Raw genomic sequence first — 20,213 nt, 5'->3', positions numbered from 1 at the left:
TTTTTCAAACCTGAAAATACATGTGCATCATAACGAGATAAGCACAATGTTCGTGATTACTGTGCTGAAAGTTGACACGGAAGTCGTCGCTGTTTCCGCTTAAGTGATGTTGGGTAACTGTTTTGCATAGTGGCGCGCGCTATTCAAAACAGTCTGTGAAAGAACCGCGGGAAACAGAACGCTGGTTGTGGCAAGCAAGCCACAGTTCCACAACTTTCTAACTTTGTTACGTTGTGGATAACGTCTGCTTGGTATGTGTTTGTGGAAAAACAATGTATTTGATTAAAGTCAGTTTGCAAAACTGTTTAGATGGCATGACGTTTTGATTTTGCAAGTCAGCTACTGTTAGGGTGTATTTATTACGTTTTGTAACGGAAACCGTGTACCTTTTAAAACTTCTCTAGGGCCAGTGGGACGAAATCGTCCCACCTACGTAACAGCCAGTGGAATCCTGTGGCGCGTTATTCAAATACCTTAGAAATGCTATTACTTCAATTTCTCAAACATATGACTATTTTACACCATTTTAAAGACAAGACTCTCGTTAATCTAACCACACTGTCCGATTTCAAAAAGGCTTTACAACGAAAGCAAAACATTAGATTATGTCAGCAGAGTACCCAGCCAGAAATAATCAGACACCCATTTTTCAAGCTAGCATATAATGTCACATAAACCCAAACCACAGCTAAATGCAGCACTAACCTTTGATGATCTTCATCAGATGACACACCTAGGACATTATGTTATACAATACATGCATTTTTTGTTCAATCAAGTTCATATTTATATCAAAAACCAGCTTTTTACATTAGCATGTGACGTTCAGAACTAGCATACCCCCCGCAAACTTCCGGTGAATTTACTAAATTACTCACGATAAACGTTCACAAAAAACATAACAATTATTTTAAGAATTATAGATACAGAACTCCTCTATGCACTCGCTATGTCCGATTTTAAAATAGCTCTTCGGTGAAAGCACATTTTGCAATATTCTAAGTAGATAGCCCGGCATCACAGGGCTAGCTATTTAGACACCCACCAAGTTTAGCCCTCACCAAAGTCAGATTTACTATAAGAAAAATGTTATTACCTTTGCTGTTCTTCGTCAGAATGCACTCCCAGGACTTCTACTTCAATAACAAATGTTGGTTTGGTTCAAAATAATCCATAGTTATGTTCAAATATCCTCTGTTTTGTTCGTGCGTTCAAGACACTATCCGAAGTGTAAAGAAGGGTGACGCGCACGACGCGTTTCGTGACCAAAAAATTCTAAATATTCCATTACCGTACTTCGAAGCATGTCAACCGCTGTTTAAAATCAATTTTTATGCCATTTTTCTCGTAAAAAAACGATAATATTCCGACCGGGAAAGCGTGTTTACGTTCAAAGAGAGAGAAAATAAAAACATGGGATCCCCTCGTGCACGAGCCTCAGTCTGATGGTCCTCTGATCGGCCACTTACCCAAGGCGCTAAAGTTTTTCAGCCAGCGGCTGGAATTACATCATTCAGCTTTTTCCCGGGTTCTGAGAGCCTATGGGAGCCGTAGGAAGTGTCACGTTACAACAAAGATCCTACATTTTCAATAAACAGAGCCAAGAAGCCCAAGGAATGGTCAGAGAGGGTACTTCCTGTACAGAATCTTCTCAGGTTTTTGCCTGCCATATGAGTTCTGTTATACTCACAGACACCATTCAAACAGTTTTAGAAACTTTAGGGTGTTTTCTATCCAAAGCCAATAATTATATGCATATTCTAGTTTCTGGGCAGTGGTAATAACCAGATTAAATCGGGTACGTTTTTTATCCGGCCGTGTAAATACTGCCCCCTAGCCCTAACAGGTTAAGAACCAATCGGAACTGCAAACAGCGAAACTGGGAGGGACCTACCGTCGTAGCAAAACTTAAACGGTTTCTGTTGCAAAACATTTTGCAACAGAATAGGCATAATGAATACACCCCTGTGCGCACTTCAACTCTGCAAGCTAAATTAGCTAACTAACGTTAATAAGAATCCTGTCAGGCACAAAAACGAGTATCTAGCAACTTCTAGCTAAAATTAATTTAGTAACCTTTAGGTGAAAAGTTTCTGGCAAGTTTGATCACTTCACGTTAGCTACTAACGTTAGGTATGTCTGTCAGACAGTGTTGTAGCGGGGTATTTATGTCAATCCATGATGATCCCGCCAAATATTATTCACTCAGCCACTGAACCCTGGCTGGCAGAGACTGCTGTCGTCACATAAATATGTAGCGTCAAGATATTTAACAATAACTGTTCAATGTTTAAAAGATATGATGTTTGTATTTCAATTATAATGTATTATTGTTATGCTAACTGATTACGCATGGTTCATTTACTGATGCTATTTATTCTTCCAGTGAAGTTAGAAACATGATGCCTAATACTACAAGGAAGCACAGGTGAGTTACAAGATGTGTATTAGTCCATCATATATGTTAAATCAGTCATTAATCAATCAATCATGCATATAACATTGACTAACATCCTTATTATTCTACTACAAAAATTTTAGTCGCCCAGCCAAAAGGCCTGTCACGGATGGAGGATCTCCCCTGAAAAGAAAGTCACCCCAGCTGCACCAGTCTCCACTAAAGAAGATGTCAGCCAGACACCAGGAGAAGGAGAACTGCCCATCCCCTCAGAGATCACCAGCTCCATCTCCCCTAAAGATTGCTCGGAAGAGAGCCTCTCCATTCCAGCCTGCTGTGGTTACAGGGTCCTTCTATGGTAAACGCAAACCGTTGTACCTGACACCCCTGGAGAGGAAGATGCTGAATGAGACCAAATCACTGCCAAGGCTGACCACTGTGGATCCGTATGGAATACTGAAGGATGCTGAGAAAAAGAGGATGATTAACAGTAACAAGGTCAAGAAAGTGGCCGCTGTACACAGAATGAAGACTAGCTTGAAGGGAAATGGCAACTTCAAATCAAGCCTGATCAATTCCTCAAAGCCTAAAGCACCCACCAGCACAAAGCAAGTGGAGCCGAAAAAAGGCATCCCCTTGGCCTTCGACGGTTTAAAGTCTAAGCCCAAGCCTAAGATCTTTGTTGGGGCTGCCTTTTTCAGCACAGGAAAAAAGACAGCCTCCATGTACAAAAAGTCTGCCCCGAAATCTACCAAGCCAGCTTTGAGTTTTGAGAAAACAAATGCTCTGGTACTTGCGTCAGAGGGAAAGCAAGAAAAAAAACAAAAGCCCCATCTCCAAAGCGATGTACTGTTGTAGTGAAGAAACTGCAGGAAAAGTCTCCACCCAGTGTCCAGGATTTGCCAAAGCATCCAGAGTCACCTGAGGCCCTGTCACCCAGAGCTATAGCAGAGAAATATGGCATGACCAAGGATGTCAGGATTGTGTTAAACATATCTTTGTCTCCCACATGTTCAGCATCCCCAGAAATAAACACTCAGGTGAGCTGTATATCACTGGAATCTTGTTTAGCCTGAATCTCAATGTCTGTTAATCCTGTGGGGAAATAATTACCAAAGCATAGTGTATACATACTACATTTTATTATATTGTTCTTTCACTGTTTGTAGGAGGACTTTATCACGGATGCAGGCTCTCATGCAGTGTTTGATCTCAGTGATATTAGCCCATTAAACTGTATCAGCAGTCCAGTCAAAGGTAGTTTTTTTGCCATTGGTCAATTATCATTCATATGTTTTTACTTCAAATCAAATGTATTTTTCATTGATGATTTCTCTCTCCCCTTTAGACTCCTTAGCCGAGTCTGTAGAATCCTCAGCTGTGTGTACAATCTTTGGATCTGCATCAAAGAGGTAGGCAAAAACCACTTCTGTTTATTTTCAGCTAAAATGGTTTACTGCCCACCAGGGAGGAAATTATTTACAGTTTCACACATGGTCGAGTAGTAGTAACTCCACATACTGTATACAGGAGTGTTTATGCATTTAATGTGTTCCTTTCTCCCTGTAGGCCCCAGAGGAAGGCAGCTCAGGCCTCTCCAATGAATTGCAGCACCCCCTCTTCCCTTGGCCACCCCATTCCCTCTGCTGCTAAAGAGAGGAGAGCCAGGAAGAAGAGAGATATGAATAAACAGGCTGAGGCTGATGATCAACTCATCATTGTAAGTAAATCCTTTGATGGACAGATGAATGGATGGAAATGTTGATGACTGTTACCTCTCTCTCCCTGCCATTTGTGAGCTCTGCTAATGCTCTGTGTTTACCTCAGGATGCAGGCCAGAAGCAGTTTAGTGCCACCACGTGTGGGTCCTGTGGCATGATCTACAGTGCAGACAGCCTGGAAGACAACTTCCAGCACACACAGTTCCATAAGCGTTTTCTGGACAGTATTAAGTTTGTGGTGCGTACGCCCAGGCGTTTCCTCCCTCCCACTGATGTGTACAAGTTGCCCTAAGGATGTTGCTTTTAGAGTGGCTCATTATTTTTTCCACAAAAGCTTAGCCAAATCTGCTGCCATGGTTTAGTGGGAGAAAAATGTAACTGACCACTCTCTCTCTTGATTTCTGACGGCTGCTTAATCAATGTTTCCTTCTCGTCCCCAGGGCTGGAAGAAAGAGAGGGTGGTAGCCGATTTCTGGGATGGAAAAATCGTTCTGGTTCTACCAGATGATCCAAAATACGCTGTCAGAAAGGTACAGTATATATAGTTACGGATACGGACAAATATATTTACACCCTTGCACTTTTCTTAAATAATTCCCTTTCTTCTAAAATGGAAGACCCACAACCTTCAACAGACATTTTTTGGACACTGGGTTGAACATTGGTCTACAAAACTCCTTGCGCACATTCATGGCCCCCAGTAACAGAGGCAGAAAAGCAACCCCACAGCATTATCAAACCTCCCCCTTGTTTGATTGTAGAGAGGGTGTTATTTTCATTGAATGCTTCATTTGGTCATCAGTAAAAGCTGATCTTTATTGCCAAAGAGCTCTAATTGTGTTTAATTGGTTCACAGAACATTTCCCCAGGATTTAGGCTTGTTCAGGCGGGTTTTTGAGAAGTTCAATAAGGCTTTCTTGTGCCTCGGTCAGCAGTGGAGTGTTCCTATGTTTACCAACGGCCAAATGAAGCATTCAAAGAAAAGATCACCATCCTTACAGTCAAACATGGGGAAGGTTTCGATAATGCTGTGGGGTTGCTTAGCTGCCTCTGGTCAGCAGATTATCAAGGTGTTTTGGATTGCAATGTTCAATCCAGCGTCCAAAAACTGTCTCTTTTGAAGGTTGTGGGCCTTCCAGCCGGACAACAACCCCAAACACACATCAAAAGCACATCATTTGTTCAAGAAGCGCTGGACTGTTCTGTCATACTTATAACCTATGGTGAGAGCTGAAACCAGCAGTTGGTGGAGGGCACAACCTCAAACATTGAAGAATTAGAGCAGTTTGCTGCTGAAGAGTGGGCCAAATTGCTAGTAAGCTCATTGAACAGAAGCATTTGTTGGCAGTTATCTTGGCCAAAGGCTATGCAACCAAGTACTAGCTGGGGTGCCAATAATTTTGTCCATGCCATTTGTCTTTATTTTCTACATTTAAAATGGTAAACTTAAGTTTACAAAAATACAATTTGTTCTGCAATGTTGAGGTGTGGGAACTAAAGTTTTCAATTTCAACTTATTTGAGAAGAAATAGGGAATTATTTAAGAAAAGTGCAAGGATGCCAATATTTTTGGCCACAACTGTATCAATCACATCAGTTTGTGTTTATGCATTTGGTGTGAATGGAATTCTGAACCCACTTGCTCATGCTTAATGTTTATCAGGCAGAAGATGTGAGGCAACTTGCTGACAACGAGTTGGGCTTCCAACAAGTGTCCCTCAGCTGCCCCAGCCAGGCTAAAACCTATCTGTTTGTGAACAGTGACAGGGTGGTCATCGGCTGTCTCATTGCAGAGCACATACGACAGGTAAAAACTATTTTCTCCGGTGCTGCTAAACTTTTGCGCTCTGTTCAAATGTGTCACACTCCAAACATGGTAGGTTTTTCATTAATGGATCAGGAGTATTTTACCCGACTACGGTGACGTAAAGGCCTGTGATAATGTTAATTTCCGGCCGAATGCTGCGAAAGATGAAGTTTGATTTATCAAGTAATTAACTAATATACGCTCAGATAGAATCAGACGTGAGCTTTAGTGCACGGTCATTTCTGCTGTCAACTCTGCGTTCATGAGGGCCAGTGACGGGATGGTCATCTGTTGCCTCATTGCAGAGCACATATGACAGGTAACTACCAATAGGGGAGCACCCTGGAGGAGATTCAATCAGGTCTTTGTAAACACACTTGGTGGATATTCTCACTTTCTAACTAGGTGTAGTTGGTGAGTGGATTGCTATCTTACAGGGATATTTAGCTGAGTGACTGATGAATGATTGGGCTATCTTGCCCTTTGTTTCCAGGGCTTCAGAGTGCTGGAGCAGCCAGAGCAGACTAAGGACATGACCAAGGAGGATTTCATGGAGCACCACAGGGTTTGGTGCTGCTCTACCACCCCAGAGAAGGCCATCTGTGGGGTCAGCCGTATCTGGGTGTTCAGCCTGGCCCGTAGGAAGGGCATCGCCACAAGGATGCTCGACACCGTCCGGTAAGAGAATTATTCTAGGTTGGGTAGTGCTAACTTACTTGAGATAAATGGATGTTGTTAATATAAGGGACATGGATAGCTACTGGTTTGAGGGTGCATTCATTTCAGTGATGTATAAATTGAGTTATTCCTGATTTAACCAGGAAAGGTCATATCCCATTTTAATGAATGTATTTGTCATTTCAGAAACTCCTTTATGTATGGGGGCCACCTGACCAAGGAGGAAATCACCTTCTCTGACCCTACCCCAGACGGCAAACTGTTCTCCACAAAGTACTGCGAGACGCCTGCGTATATGGTCTACAATTTCATTGGTTAAGGCTGAAATTACATTTGACATATTTTGGTCCTTTAATGAGTACGTGTTAAACTTAAAGAAAATGTACATTATCACACTACAGTCGTTAACATTTCATGAATTTGAGCCACTTTTAAATGGACCTGCATCCATTATTTCTAATCACACATTTTAAAGCCCATTTCATAGGGAATGCTAAACTGGACTATATATAGTAACTTACTTTGAAGAGATGGTGTAGGACCTCTTCTACATCTTGTATATAGTTTGAATAAAATCTTTACCTCTTATCACACTTCAGAATCACAATTTCTTGGAAAATACATGTCATGCTGCAGTCCTCTAGTGAAAGAGGTGCATTTTGGGTAGAGTAGTTTGTCAGCAATAGAACTAACCGTTATGTGCTGCTGCTACTTACAGAAATGCGTTGTGAGCTAAATATCTGTACGGAGCAAAAATATAAACACAACATTCAAAGATTTTGGGCTGGCGTGGTTACATTTGGTCTGCGGTTGTGAGGCTGGTTGGTACTGCCAAATTCTCTAAAACGGAGAATGCCCACAAGTCACTTATGGTAGCGAAATTGACATTCTCCGGAAACAGATCTGGTGGACTTTCCTACAGTCAACATGCCTATTGCGCGCTCCCTCAACTTGAGACGTGTTGCAACAAAACTGCACCTTTTAAAGTGGCCTTGTCCCCAGCACAAGGTGCACCTGTGTAATGCTCATGCTGTTTAATCAGCTTCTTGATATGCCACACCTGTCAGGTGAATGGATTCTCAAAGGAGAAATTATCTAACATTTGGGCACAAAATTTGAGAAGCTTTGTGCATGTGTTCAGTATATATAAACAGTTAAGTTGATAAAGATACCATTTCAGTCAGGCTAGTCTTAATGACAATGGGCATCTAAGCATATTAATTTCATTGTATGATCATTAACAACCTTACTGTTTCAGCTGAGAATTCCTTCATCTATTTTACATTACACGTTCAGTTTCAGATTGTGCTGCACAATGTATGCCCGCATCAATTTGACATGAACACATGGCTACACATGACACTAATAAAATGCTGAAGTATTAGTCTTTAGAAAAGCGGCTTCCTTAAATTGTTTCATATCAATTTACTGAAATACATTTTATTTACTACATTTCACCTGAGAAGAGTACAGGACAGGATATTACATACATAAGTCAAGACAAACAGGAAAGGTTTCTGGGTACGAAAACAAGACTAGTCAACATTACAGTATGGTTTGAATGAGATGAGACTAGTCTAACTGATCAGTCTATGACAATGACATTGTTTTTGCTGTCTGCCTGCATGTTGGACTCCAGAACCTGAACTATTTGGGCAGCCGACGGGCGTTTCTGTGGATTCTCCTCTGTGCAGAGCCAGAAGAGCTCCACCATTCTCTGGTAGGCTCCCCCAAGACTCTCAGAGTCCAGCGCCGGTCGGGTGCCCAACTTCTCATAGTAGGCATCATCATCAAAGTCATCCTCGTCCATTGAGACATCTAAAAATATAAATATAAAAGTTTATTGTAAAATTACTTTGAGCAAGTGATACTTATGGGACAAACGGTGACAAATCTCAGATCTTATGAAATAATTATCAAAAACAAGTTAACGTAAGGGAAATGGCCTTTTAAAAAGAGCTCTAGATTCAAATACAGCCAGAGTATGAGAACTCTCCTTACCCTCCTCCTCACTGTTCTCCATCTCCAGGTGAGGCATGGCCAGAGTCATCATCTCCCACAGGGTCAGTCCGTAGGCAAAGATGTCTGCCTTGTCCGTGATCACGCCTCCCTCTTCCAGAGCCTCCTTGGGCTTCCATGGCTCAGTGCCAACGTACTCTGCTTTGGGGTTACTCACTGAGAGAGGCAGAAATAGGAAGAGGTTTAAACACGTTATACAGCGAAGCCAGGGTTTTTAGGCATATTAGGCATTCTTACATTTGACCAACAGTTTATTTGTGAGTATTTGTGGTTCTCAGAAAATCCCAAAATAGAATTTAAAGATCTTAAAGTTGGGAACATGTTCAAGAAACTATTGAAGAATAAAGAGGAGGAATGTATTTGCTTTGAAGCCTAAGTAACAGAAATTGAGATATTGTAAACATTTTTGATCCCCTTTCATTTTTCTTGCCAGTGTTAACATCTCTTAACTATAATTAATCACACATTGCTCAAAGCATTTACAATCAAGCTGCATGAAAGGGTGAAACTATTACCAATTTAAGTCTATATAAAAGTATTAATGTGCATTAAACAAAGTGCTAGCTCTTCTGCATTTGGTTTGAGGTAAACTAAACTCATTGCATTTCACTTGTTGACACCCGGAATGATTCACTTTTGCCTAGGCCTACAGCCTATTTCTGAAATACAAGAATACATAAACTTGTATTGATTGTGCCTTTTTCATTGAGAGGTTCCATCACCTCATGAAAACAGGCATTGTTTACATGGCAAACCACCTGTACATCGTTTGTTACTCTATACCCATCACTACCATGAATTCCCAGGCTGTGTTTATGAGAAAGGCCTTGGCATTCGTTCCATTAGGCTCATGACATGAGTGCGTGCAACATTGTGAAAAATCATCTACAGGCTATTTTGCAGGAACAACAGATGTTTGGCATTACTCCCATAGTCCTAAACCAGGCTAGTAGGAATGCACTTTATTAAAGTCTAATCAGTGTTTACACCAGACTAATTTCTCAGGTTCACACTAACAGTGAAAAAGGCAGGTTGTCTGACAACATGGGGAAACGAGGCCTAACGACCAAAATACCAAGTAATGCCTATTTCCCCCAGTGTTTAAGTACATGTATTCAGCTCAGATGGTGACATCTACCTTTCATATTCTCATCCAACTGCAAGGAGACTCCCACATCGCAGATTTTGACAGTTTCAAAGTCACCCTTGATGACAACATTGCAAGACTTCATGTCGCCATGTAATAGCTTCTTCTCGTTGTGAAGGTACTGGAGAAAGTGGGAAAAAATATATACATTTCAGTGTTTCCTTCCTATACTTCTATAACAATTGTACAGTCATGTGTTTGACTCACATTAAAAGATGGAATAACATGAAGCATCTGGGGGATTTTCATGGTGGCTTTTAAAGTTTATTTGGTCATAGCTAGGCAATGAATCAAAGATATCTACACTCAGCAGTGACACTTAAATAAACACCCCCTCAGGGGATTACAGAACATTTGAAATCGTGAACCTGAAATTGTTTTTGTAATAACACCAATAGAGGAGAAACTCAAAAACTCTTCACCACATGTCTGTATTCACATCGGAGGAGGATTGAGTTGGGGAAAATGTCTAAAAGCAATCTTTAATTACATTTGCTTACATGACCGACTGCCCCAAAGCATGAATAAAGCCCATCCATATCAATTAGCCTATCTGGATAATCACATCGAAGCCTATACAGTTTACAGTACTCCTGGTATTACAGCTTTCTGTTTACAAGCACTCAATTACCCACCCCCTCCGGACCTAGACCGGAGGGGGTTCAAAAGATGAGTATGAGGTTACCTGTAGGCCACGCGCCACATGCAAGGCCACTTTCTCAATGGTGGCGGCTGGATAAGCCTTCAGGCCCTCCTCTCTTCTCCACTCTATCAGGTCATTCAGGGACTTCTCCCCACCATACTCCATGGCCAGGCACTTAGAGCCATCATTGGCAGTGGTGAAGGCACGGAATCCTGTCAAATCATATGGCTGTTAATACGGATATCAAGAACCAAATATTACATGGACTGGGATTTGTTCAACTCAATCTTTATAATATGTACAAGTACTGTAGCCCTTTTCATGTAGAGTATAGAAGGTCATTACACTGTAAAAAACAACAATTTTCATTCTTACCAACAATGTTTGGGTGCTGCAGGCCTTTCAGGATATTTGCCTCGTCACAGAGTCGTCTCTGGTAGACACCCATCTGCTTTGAGGCACATTTGTTGTTGATCTTTTTGACAGCCCATGGAGACAGGTTCAGTTTACCAACTCTAAAAAAACGAGCACATGGGAACATGGTCATGACTCGTGACACACCAAAACCATGGGTGACATTGAAGATGCTAAACAAAACAAACCTGTTCATGAGATACACATTCACCCCAGTTCCACATCCCAGTTTCTTCATGAAAGGGGAGGCAGGGATGGTTATGGGAGTTCTAGGACTGGCAGTGCTACCAGAGAGAAGGCGCTTCACCCTGTCTGGTTTGCAGGGTGTCTTGAATCCATTCACATCACTGGCAATAGTGGAGTCCATTCTTTCCTAGATCTGTGAATAGAGATGTGACGGATGTAAAATAATCGTTCAATGCTAGCACAGCTGACTGGCTAGCTAGCTAACGTGTTATCTAGGGCTAGGCCACTGATCTAGGCGAACTTTTTCCCATTCATAGACGGTAATGCCGTAACAGTAAATTACATATTGGGCTAGGCTAACTTCAACAACCGTCAGTGATCTAACGTTATCGCAGGAACCCAAAGTTAGCGATCATGATACTTTACTCAAACGTGCGATTATGATCGTTTTATGTAACTACGGCATAATGGGATAAATTCACTGATTATTATTTCTTACCAATTTCTGTCTTGTAGCTAGCTCACAAATCCTGCAGAAAACGCGCCCAGTCTTTGTTCAAAAATTGTTTACGTAGGTCAAGTACAGGCGCGCTAGAAGGACAAACGGCACGTCTGTCAAATGAAAAAGCGTTTTTAAAATATGTAATGAAAAGGGAAAGTGGATACCTCGTCAGTTGCACAACTGAATGTATTCAACCGAAATGTGTGTTCGGGATTTATAGGGTTAGGGTTAAGGTTTAATAAGATTATTTCTTTCATTCAGATCTAGGATGTGTTGTTTAAGTGTTCCCTTTATTTTTTGGAGCAGTATATATATATATAATATATATAATTTTTTTTCTTATATTTTTTTTTTCAAGTAAAATACATGTATTACACCAGCAGAGGGCAGGCTTAGGAGCTAAATAGAGAGGTGTGTTGTTTGTGTGGACCTTCACAGTCTATGGTGTGGACTGTGGGCATATGTAGATGCACCAAAGTGCTTTAGCCTACATTAAACATCTTACAAACTTATAGTGCATGTCATGACCACAGGTTATAAATAGGTAGATGTGACCACCAGGTGTGCTGAGCAAGGAGGATGGTCCTGTGGTACCATAATACATCAGATTCCAAATCAATGAAGGCCTACTGTAGTGCACTGAAATGTGAGATTCATGCAGAGCCAACTTGTCAAACCTGTGTTGTTTATCTCTCTTATAAACAAAAAATAAACATCAATTATGTTCATTGCATGTGTCTCTTTTTCTTGACTGATATGGAGTGTGTTCTAACTGGAGAAAAGACAGCTTTGGGTATGCAAATGTTCTGCACTCTCTCACAGACTGTTTAATTTTCTGCAGATCAAGGGACAAATCCCCTGTTTAATTTGTTATTTAACCAGCCACATTTGAGCAGATGTCTGCTGCAGCCTGCATGTGTGTCTGATATGATCCCAAGCACAGTTGAGGCACACGTCTTACCCAATTTCTCCACATGTGCATAGCTACACAACATCACCATAGCAATGGGCAGACCATGCCCCAGCCATACTGCCCTTCCAGGTGGTACTGCATGCTGTTTAATCACTGGTGGGAAGGATTTCAATACCCTAGTTGTTTACCCTCTTTCCTTCAGCACTATATTGTAGAAACATAGTTTAATATGAAGACCGTGCATTGTTGCAACATGTTTTGGTTGTTTTTAATAGACATGTGTTCCTTGGTCAAATCTCAGTGTGGGCTCTGGAGGGGAAGAAAGAGCTGTCCTCAGCTCTGCTCAAATTGGGTGGAATTGGGTAAATCCACAATTTAATCACTTCATGCATGTTTTCAATGTCAAATGTTGTTCTGTATACATGGTTTATTTGTCCATGGTTTTACTTGAATAATCAACTGCATTTTGACAATTTCTTGCTTATTGTTTAACTTCACATTAATTTGGATCATATCCAGTGTACATATGTTAATCAATTCTGTATATGGACATGTCGACAGAATGTGTGTGTTCCAACAGCTCTCAGCAGCAGCTTCATCTGAATATTCAGACACAGGAGATGGAAGACTGTTCAGGAAATCCAGGCCAAAGGCCACCGATAACTCTTGCTAGTTTACAATAGCAAACAGCGGCTGTCAAATCTTTCTTATAGAGTTGATCCTGTCCAGAATACTCATGGGAATATGGGGGAGTTCTGGAGGGCTCTGGGGTAGCAGTTCAAAGTGCAGCCCTGAAACATACTCATTTTTTAAAGTTACACATCAAGCAGTGCTGATTGCTGGAACTGTCCTTTCTCTCTGAGTTATGTGATGTGAGCCTGCTCTGAACAATGTGGTTTCTTTCCATAAATGAACTGAAGAGATAGTTATTGAGCCCACTACCCCTTGCACAAAATCACTGTAAATAGATTCACTGATTGTTATTTTAAATCCTCATACAGAGCTGACTCAATGTGACAGTCATCGATGTTGATGCCAGAGAGGCCTTGTGGGTACTATAGAGGATACGAGTCCAATGGTTCCTTTGTACATCTGTGAATTCCACTGAAATATCTCTTAACAAATATTGTCCTCATGCCATACCTCAAATAAACAACTTGGTGTTGTTTGTCATAAAACTGAGGGTAGAAAATAGATTGATACAGGTCCAGATGCTAAAGACTCCCACAATCAGTGTATGAACCTGGGTGTACCAAAGACCCAAACATTTGACATGATAAAATGAAATATGTGCTATTACCTGCTAAAAAAATCCTCCAATAAAAGTTCAAACATGTTGATTAAACGCATCTTCCCCTCACTCATGATTCGGGGTCTTTGTTCTCACTAGGCCAGGGGTAAGCAACCCTAGTCCTGGAGTGCCGCAGGGACTTCATGTTTTTTATGTAACCGACCTGGAAGACCAGGTGTGTTAAATTTAGGCAGTCACTGAACTGATCAATTAGCTCAGTTGATCAGGTGTGGTGCCTAGTTGGAACAAAATCCTGCAGTACCTGCAGCTCTTCAGTAACACTGCTTCCTTCCCCTGCACTAGGCTCACCATATGCTGAGTTATCAGGTGATTCTCCAGCAGTCATTTCTATATCCGTCCTCCATGTGGAACCACATTTAAGGTAATTGTTTCTCAGTTGTCAATCCAGAGATGCCATGCCCAACTTCCTCTCTCCATCTTCACCTGTTTTCTTAATGTAGCTACAGCAGGGTTTCCCAAACACCGTCTTCGGGACCCTAAGGGGTGCGTGTTTTGGCTTTTGCCGATGGACTATACAGTTGATTCAAATAATCATCAAGCGTTGATAATTTGAATCAGCTGTGTAGTGTTAGGGCAAAAACCCTTGAGGTCCTGAGGATCGAGTTTGGGAAACACTACTGTAGCTATAGTATGGGATAGGATTACTTCGCTTTCTACTGAATTGCCTCTAACCTCATTTTAATAAAAATAAATGTCCACATAAACAAATGAGTACCATTTTATTCTTTCAGCAGTACATATCAAGTTAAAAGTATTATCTAATGAACATATGAAATATTATTGTCACATATTCATTGTATTTATTTAAACATTTTATATTACATGAAAAAATACTATACTATGGTATAAATACTATAGTATTCACTGTAGTGTTTTGCAGACTACTGTAATATTCACTCTAGTATACTGTATATGTACAGTTAACTATAGTATAAATACTGTAGTAAAATAAAACTGTAGTATATACTACAGTTTTTAATGTAGTGCTTTTTAAGAGATTACTGTAGTATTTACTATTGTGTTTTTGTTTTATCATCTTTGACATAAGTGGAGGCTTTGTCCTTGAGGAAATCTACTGGACAAGTACTGAAAAGATCACCTTTTCAATAACCTGAACGTAGTTGGGACCGGGGTTTAAACTGATAATTCAGCACTTCTGCTCTTTTCTATAACCCATAGGTAACACAATATATGGTCTATACTTGGCATGTAGGTTTCTCACTTATGGGTGGCACAAATTGGAATATGGGGGAGGGGAATGTTTTCCACTAGTTACCATACCCACAAAGTCAAAATTGGCTGTAACGTAAAAAATCTATGAAAAAAAAGAATTGCTTCATTATCTAAATTTAAGGTTAGGTATAAGGTTAGCAGTGTGTTTAAGGTTAGGGTTAAAGTTACAGTTAGGTTTAAAATCACATTTTAAGAAGATAAATTGTAGAAATAGGAGTAGTAATTACTACAGTGTTTTCTTTGCGGATAATACTGTAGTATTTACTATAGTATTCTACGGTATATTCCAACATACTCTAGTAAGTACTACCACACATAGTTGAGGGATGTTGCAGTGTAGTATAGTATTATACAGTATTACAGTTTACTACAGAATTTTATAGTAAGTGCTGTAGTGTTCTATAGTAAACTGAAGTATTTTTTCATGTGGGCTGGGTGTTATGACCAGCACAATCGATAAACAGATATTTACACTCCTCGAAAGTCCTTATTAAATCTTGTCCAATAAAAGTGGTGGTTAGAGTTACAGGGGTACCATGGTATAATAAATCAACCAATCTTGACTTCACATACTGTAGCAATAATAGCATCCTGGTATTTGATAGTATGTTCCTAAAGTGGAAACCTGGGTTTGTGGTCTCTGTTATACAAATCAAAATTGTGTGCAGGCTGCGCCCTTGTCCATGAAAAAGCATTGCATGACAGTGATGAATTTACAGAACAGTTGAAGATCCATGCAAAAATTACCTCTTATGTTCACAGACTAACTGTACCCTAGCTGAATATTTGAGAGTGGATTATAATAGTAATGATCACATACTGTAGGAATATGTATTTCTACAAAACCAGAATATTTCCTTTCTATGAAAATAATTCTGAAGAATTCCAATAGAAAATATTTTGTATAGTTTCTTTTCTGTTTAAGGACCTTTCCCAATCTGAGTGAAAATATACAAAGAGGGTAAGGTGTTATCTTTGACAATTGTCACATACACCAGATAGGTGCAGTGAAATGTGTTGTTTTACAGGATCAGCAATAGTAGTATGGCTCCCCTGGAGCAAATTAGGGTCAAGTGCCTTGCTCAAGGGCACATCTACAGATTCTTCACCTTGTCGGCTCAGGTATTCGAACCAGAAAACTCTATAGCACTGGAGGCTGGTGGGAGGAGCTATGGGCTCGTTGTCAAAAATGTGGTTTCCATATGTTTGATGTCTTCGATACCGCTCCATTTATTCCATTCCAACCATTACAATGAGCCTGCCCTCCTATAGCTCCTCCCACCAACCTCCACTGCTCTATAGCACTCTATAACACCTCAATAGCACTTGTCTGAGCATGAACCCCAGTGGATGAAAGTGAGGACCATGTCTAAAGGGGAGCTGCTTCAATGCTCCAAATGAAATACTGAGAGATAGTCCAGATGCATATGGCTCAGAGTGTATCAAACCTAGTCCTCAGGACCTCAGCACATATTTTTGCTTATCCCAAAGCAATATTTGTCTAGGCTCATCTACAGAAATCTATGATAAAAAATATCATGCTCATGGCAACACTTGATTTACATTTGAAAGTGTATTACGTCAGCGGTTGGTTTTGTTTATTTCACACGATAATCTATATTTCCCTGTTTCTTTTCCTGTGATAAACCTCAAGTCGTTGTACATGTTTTACCATTTCATAAAATGTTTCCCAAAATATAAAAAGCCATCTCAGGCTGTAATTTGTCTTACTTTAGTCCTGGTTTCCATACATAAACCAAGCGTTAGTCTCCAAACCGCCCCTGCAATTGTCGATGAAGAAAGAGGCATTTTTGGCTGCGCTCTAACATAATCAAAATTAGCCAGTTGAAGGGAGAAGAATGAAAGAGAGAGAGAGACTCTAAGTCATGATGATAAAAACCAATGCTTGGCTCCACAGACAGAAATGGTAAAATCGACAGACACAAACCAATCAATCGTACTGGGGCCAAGCCATACATCTATTTCAAATGACATTAGTTCCCTTTATTTTCTTTGTAATCGCTTCATCTGTCAACAATTGGACAAACATTTGTGACTGACCATTTTTTAAGTTGGTCCGTTATAGGCACTGAATCTAGTTCAGCTATTGTTAAACATACTTTACGTGGACAAAGTCGGCCAATAGGCCCTAAAGGGGTCTGAAGTCAAATCAGTTGCCCACAGCAGTGAGTGGGTGTAGGGCATCAGAATGCAGCCCCTCTGCTCTACCTCACGCTGCCTGTCATCTGCAATTTAACTCTGCAGTTTAAAACTGAACTCAGTGGGAGTTAAAATGGTGGGTGTTAGGTGTTGCATGTCACCCCCGCATCCTCCACGTGCCCACAGTTAGTCTTGCCCCAGCCTGAGAACTTGCACTGGTGGATGGTGTCCTCATTCCCAACACAGGCCACATCATCCATCCAGATGAGCCCAGTACCTGTAGAAATAGACAGGGAGATATATTTGTATATTAATGACAGAGAGAGAGAGAGAGAGCAGAAACACTTTAGTCAAGATTTACCTGACAGTGCACATCACTCCAGTAGTTACAGAAACATATGGTTTTCAACTGAGATTATAAAGGAGGGATTTAGAGGATTTTTTCAAATACATTTTTCATATTTTTTTATTTCATCTTTATTTAACCAGGTAGGTTGAGAACAAGTTTTCATTTACAACTGTGACCTGGCCAAGATAAAGCAAAGCAGAGCGACAAAATCAAACAACACAGAGTTACACATAAACAAATGTACAGTCAATAACACAATAGAAAAAAATCTATGTACAGTGTGTGCAAATGTAGAAGAGTAGGGAGGTAGGCAATAAATAGGTCATAGAGGCGAAATAATTACAATTTAGCATTAACACCGGAGTGATGGATGTGCAGATGATGATGTGCAAGTAGAGATACCGGGGTGCAAAACAGCAAGAGGGTAAGTAATAATATGGGGCTGAGGTAGTTGGGTGTGCTATTTACAGATTGGCTATGTACAGGTACAGTGATCAGTAAGCTGCTCTGACAGCTGAGGTTAAAAAGGGAGTTGCATGGGGGCAGCCAAGTATCAGGCTCTGATGTTCTATTCTTTCTCCTCTCTAATCACAGCCTTTATCTGAAGTGAAGAGACTGTGATAGCAGAGTCTGGTCTGGCCATACTCAGGCTCCTCTCCTAGCTCCTCAGTCTGCTGAGTAATTCATCACACCAGTCTCCTCTGAGAGCTCTTGGAAGCGTTAATGTGAGGCAGATATCTGGCAGAGGGATGAGAACACGCCGTGTCTCCACAAACACAGAGGTTCTGGAGACTGGAGCAAGCCTCTCCTCTCTCCTCTGCCCCGTCCACAGGCATCAGCTAGGGTAGCTAAGCACCACCAGAGGGGACCTCTGGCATGGAACCTCTGTCTGAAACTGGGTTTATTGTTGTACCAATTACATTGAAGACAGAGCCGGGAGGCCGACAAACAAACATGACACCACCCCCCAGCGCCTGCTTCTTGATCCAAATTAAAATTATTTCAAGACCCAGTCAAGATCTCCAGGATGGCTTAATGAATTGTTGCTGTCTGAAGAATGATGTGCAAAATGAATATACAATGTATAAATGCACCTTAGGAATTCCATTGTTCATGATGAGTTTGGAGTTACAATGGTAAACTTGGGACAATGAATTCATCATGCGCTTTGAGAAGAAAGGTCACGTCATCAATCGGTATGTAAATCTGATGGGAATGCATTTGTGTGCTTGAGGGCTGGATGGTTTTACACTCTGTCTATTGATCTACCACTGTGCTCTTTTTGCGATCTAAATTACCTTACTTGCCAGATAAGCAGGTTTGAGAAGTTCACTAACATAAATCAAAGACATAGGATCTTAAATATATGCCTAACATAACCCAACCTGGTTTGATCTATCACAACAAGGTCTAATATACATGCAAGAAAACCACACAGATAAACTATATATACAGTATATCAAACCAATCCACATAATATATGTTTTTAAGATGCAATATGTCATATGAATGTCTGTGTCCCAACAAAGGTTCCCACAGAGTTACATTAGTATAAGCATGTCTGTCTTACTCCACATTTGAATCAGATTTCTTCAGGGTTATATTTGAATGCTGACAAAATAACAAGCACAAAAAGCACAATATGGTTTTTATAAACCTGAATCAGACGTTCATTTATTTTACTCTATGATGAGAGTTTACAGATATGCATGAGGGCCTCCTTCCATAGACCAATCAGAGGCTGTGTACGGGTGAGAGGATTCATAGACAGACTTGATGAAAGACCATTAGAGGCCAATATAATATCAATATATCCTGCTCTAGTTGGAGCCAGCAGACTAGACCATCAAACTGTTTAACGTCAGGGCTGGTCTGATATAGCATATAAGTAGAAGTCTGTAATGAGAATTCTTTGTGTTGTTTGGTAGCAATGTCTCAATTTCAGCAATTTTATCGATCGTTGTGTGTCTTGGCTCCAAAGAAGTAGTATCCCTAATGTTAAAATGAGTCCTGTCCCTCTCATGTTTAAGAACAGGATGTGTAAGTAAATATCATACCATATTGTTTTCCATATACTTTATGACCAACGGTATTGTCGAGGACGGACCACAATCACAAAGGCCTGGCCTACTGTCAATCTACTCTATCCGTTTGTTCACAAAAACATTCTGAACTTTAAGTGTGAGCAATATTTTCCCTTTGAATGTTGGCAAACACAGTGTGTATGATCAGAGTTCTGCTCGAAGGTCTTTCTACCACATTTAGCACCATAAAGTGCTAAAGAGGAGACTCCAAGTCGTAGCACAACCAACTACATTACATTGAATAACTGAAACATCTTGAGTGCAGCATGAACATGAAGCAAACTTGAAAAGAAAACTTGGCCAGGGCCGGTATAGTATAGTGTACATTCAGCACAGATTTTCAGAGGCTGATGCATTACTGTTGGGTTTATTTTAACAAGACATACCTCCTAAACTGGTTTACCCCAGATCTTAACACTTCTTTTCAGAATTATTTATTGGACTGACCATGCAGTGATGTACAATGTCGTCTCTAACTTAATTATTGATATATCACATCAAAGATATTTGTCAAGAGTAAATCAATTGGAAAAATTTGACTAAATGTAGCTTCACAAATGGGGTCTATGAAAGACACATTTACAATTGTTTAATTTGTCCTCAAATAACATACGCCCTCAAAAGCCAATGTGAATTATAATACATTT

General features: G+C 40.4%; 3 protein-coding genes across 3 annotated transcripts in view; 1 reads left to right on the top strand and 2 right to left on the bottom strand.

Annotated features, from left to right (window-relative positions):
* Positions 1-2,399: 2,399 nt before the first annotated feature.
* Positions 2,400-6,923, top strand: LOC106571407 (N-acetyltransferase ESCO2-like). Its single transcript, XM_045696074.1, is given in 11 exon segments — positions 2,400-2,428; positions 2,542-3,238; positions 3,241-3,438; positions 3,568-3,655; positions 3,756-3,810; positions 3,968-4,118; positions 4,226-4,357; positions 4,560-4,649; positions 5,783-5,926; positions 6,420-6,604; positions 6,791-6,923. Coding segments are annotated over 11 exon segments (1,902 nt in total).
* A 1,097-nt stretch (positions 6,924-8,020) lies between these two features.
* topk (Lymphokine-activated killer T-cell-originated protein kinase homolog) lies at positions 8,021-11,584 on the bottom strand. The gene is given in 7 exon segments (NM_001141513.1): positions 8,021-8,422; positions 8,606-8,779; positions 9,762-9,891; positions 10,456-10,625; positions 10,789-10,928; positions 11,016-11,206; positions 11,513-11,584. Coding segments are annotated over 6 exon segments (1,026 nt in total). The 5' UTR covers positions 11,195-11,206; positions 11,513-11,584; the 3' UTR covers positions 8,021-8,189.
* Positions 11,585-14,442: 2,858 nt separating this feature from the next.
* Positions 14,443-20,213, bottom strand: part of LOC106571406 (scavenger receptor class A member 5) — an 87,739-nt gene continuing 81,968 nt past the window's right edge. The window contains exon 9 of the mRNA XM_014144456.2: positions 14,443-17,410. Within this exon, the coding sequence (XP_013999931.2) occupies positions 17,277-17,410 (134 nt within the window). The 3' untranslated portion in view covers positions 14,443-17,276. The remainder of the gene's footprint in view (positions 17,411-20,213) is intronic.

The sequence above is a fragment of the Salmo salar genome, chromosome ssa15 (assembly GCF_905237065.1).
Source record: "Salmo salar chromosome ssa15, Ssal_v3.1, whole genome shotgun sequence".
Taxonomy (NCBI): Eukaryota; Metazoa; Chordata; class Actinopteri; order Salmoniformes; family Salmonidae; genus Salmo; species Salmo salar.
Note: the sequence above shows the minus strand (reverse complement) of the source record. Positions and strands in the feature narration are given on the sequence as shown.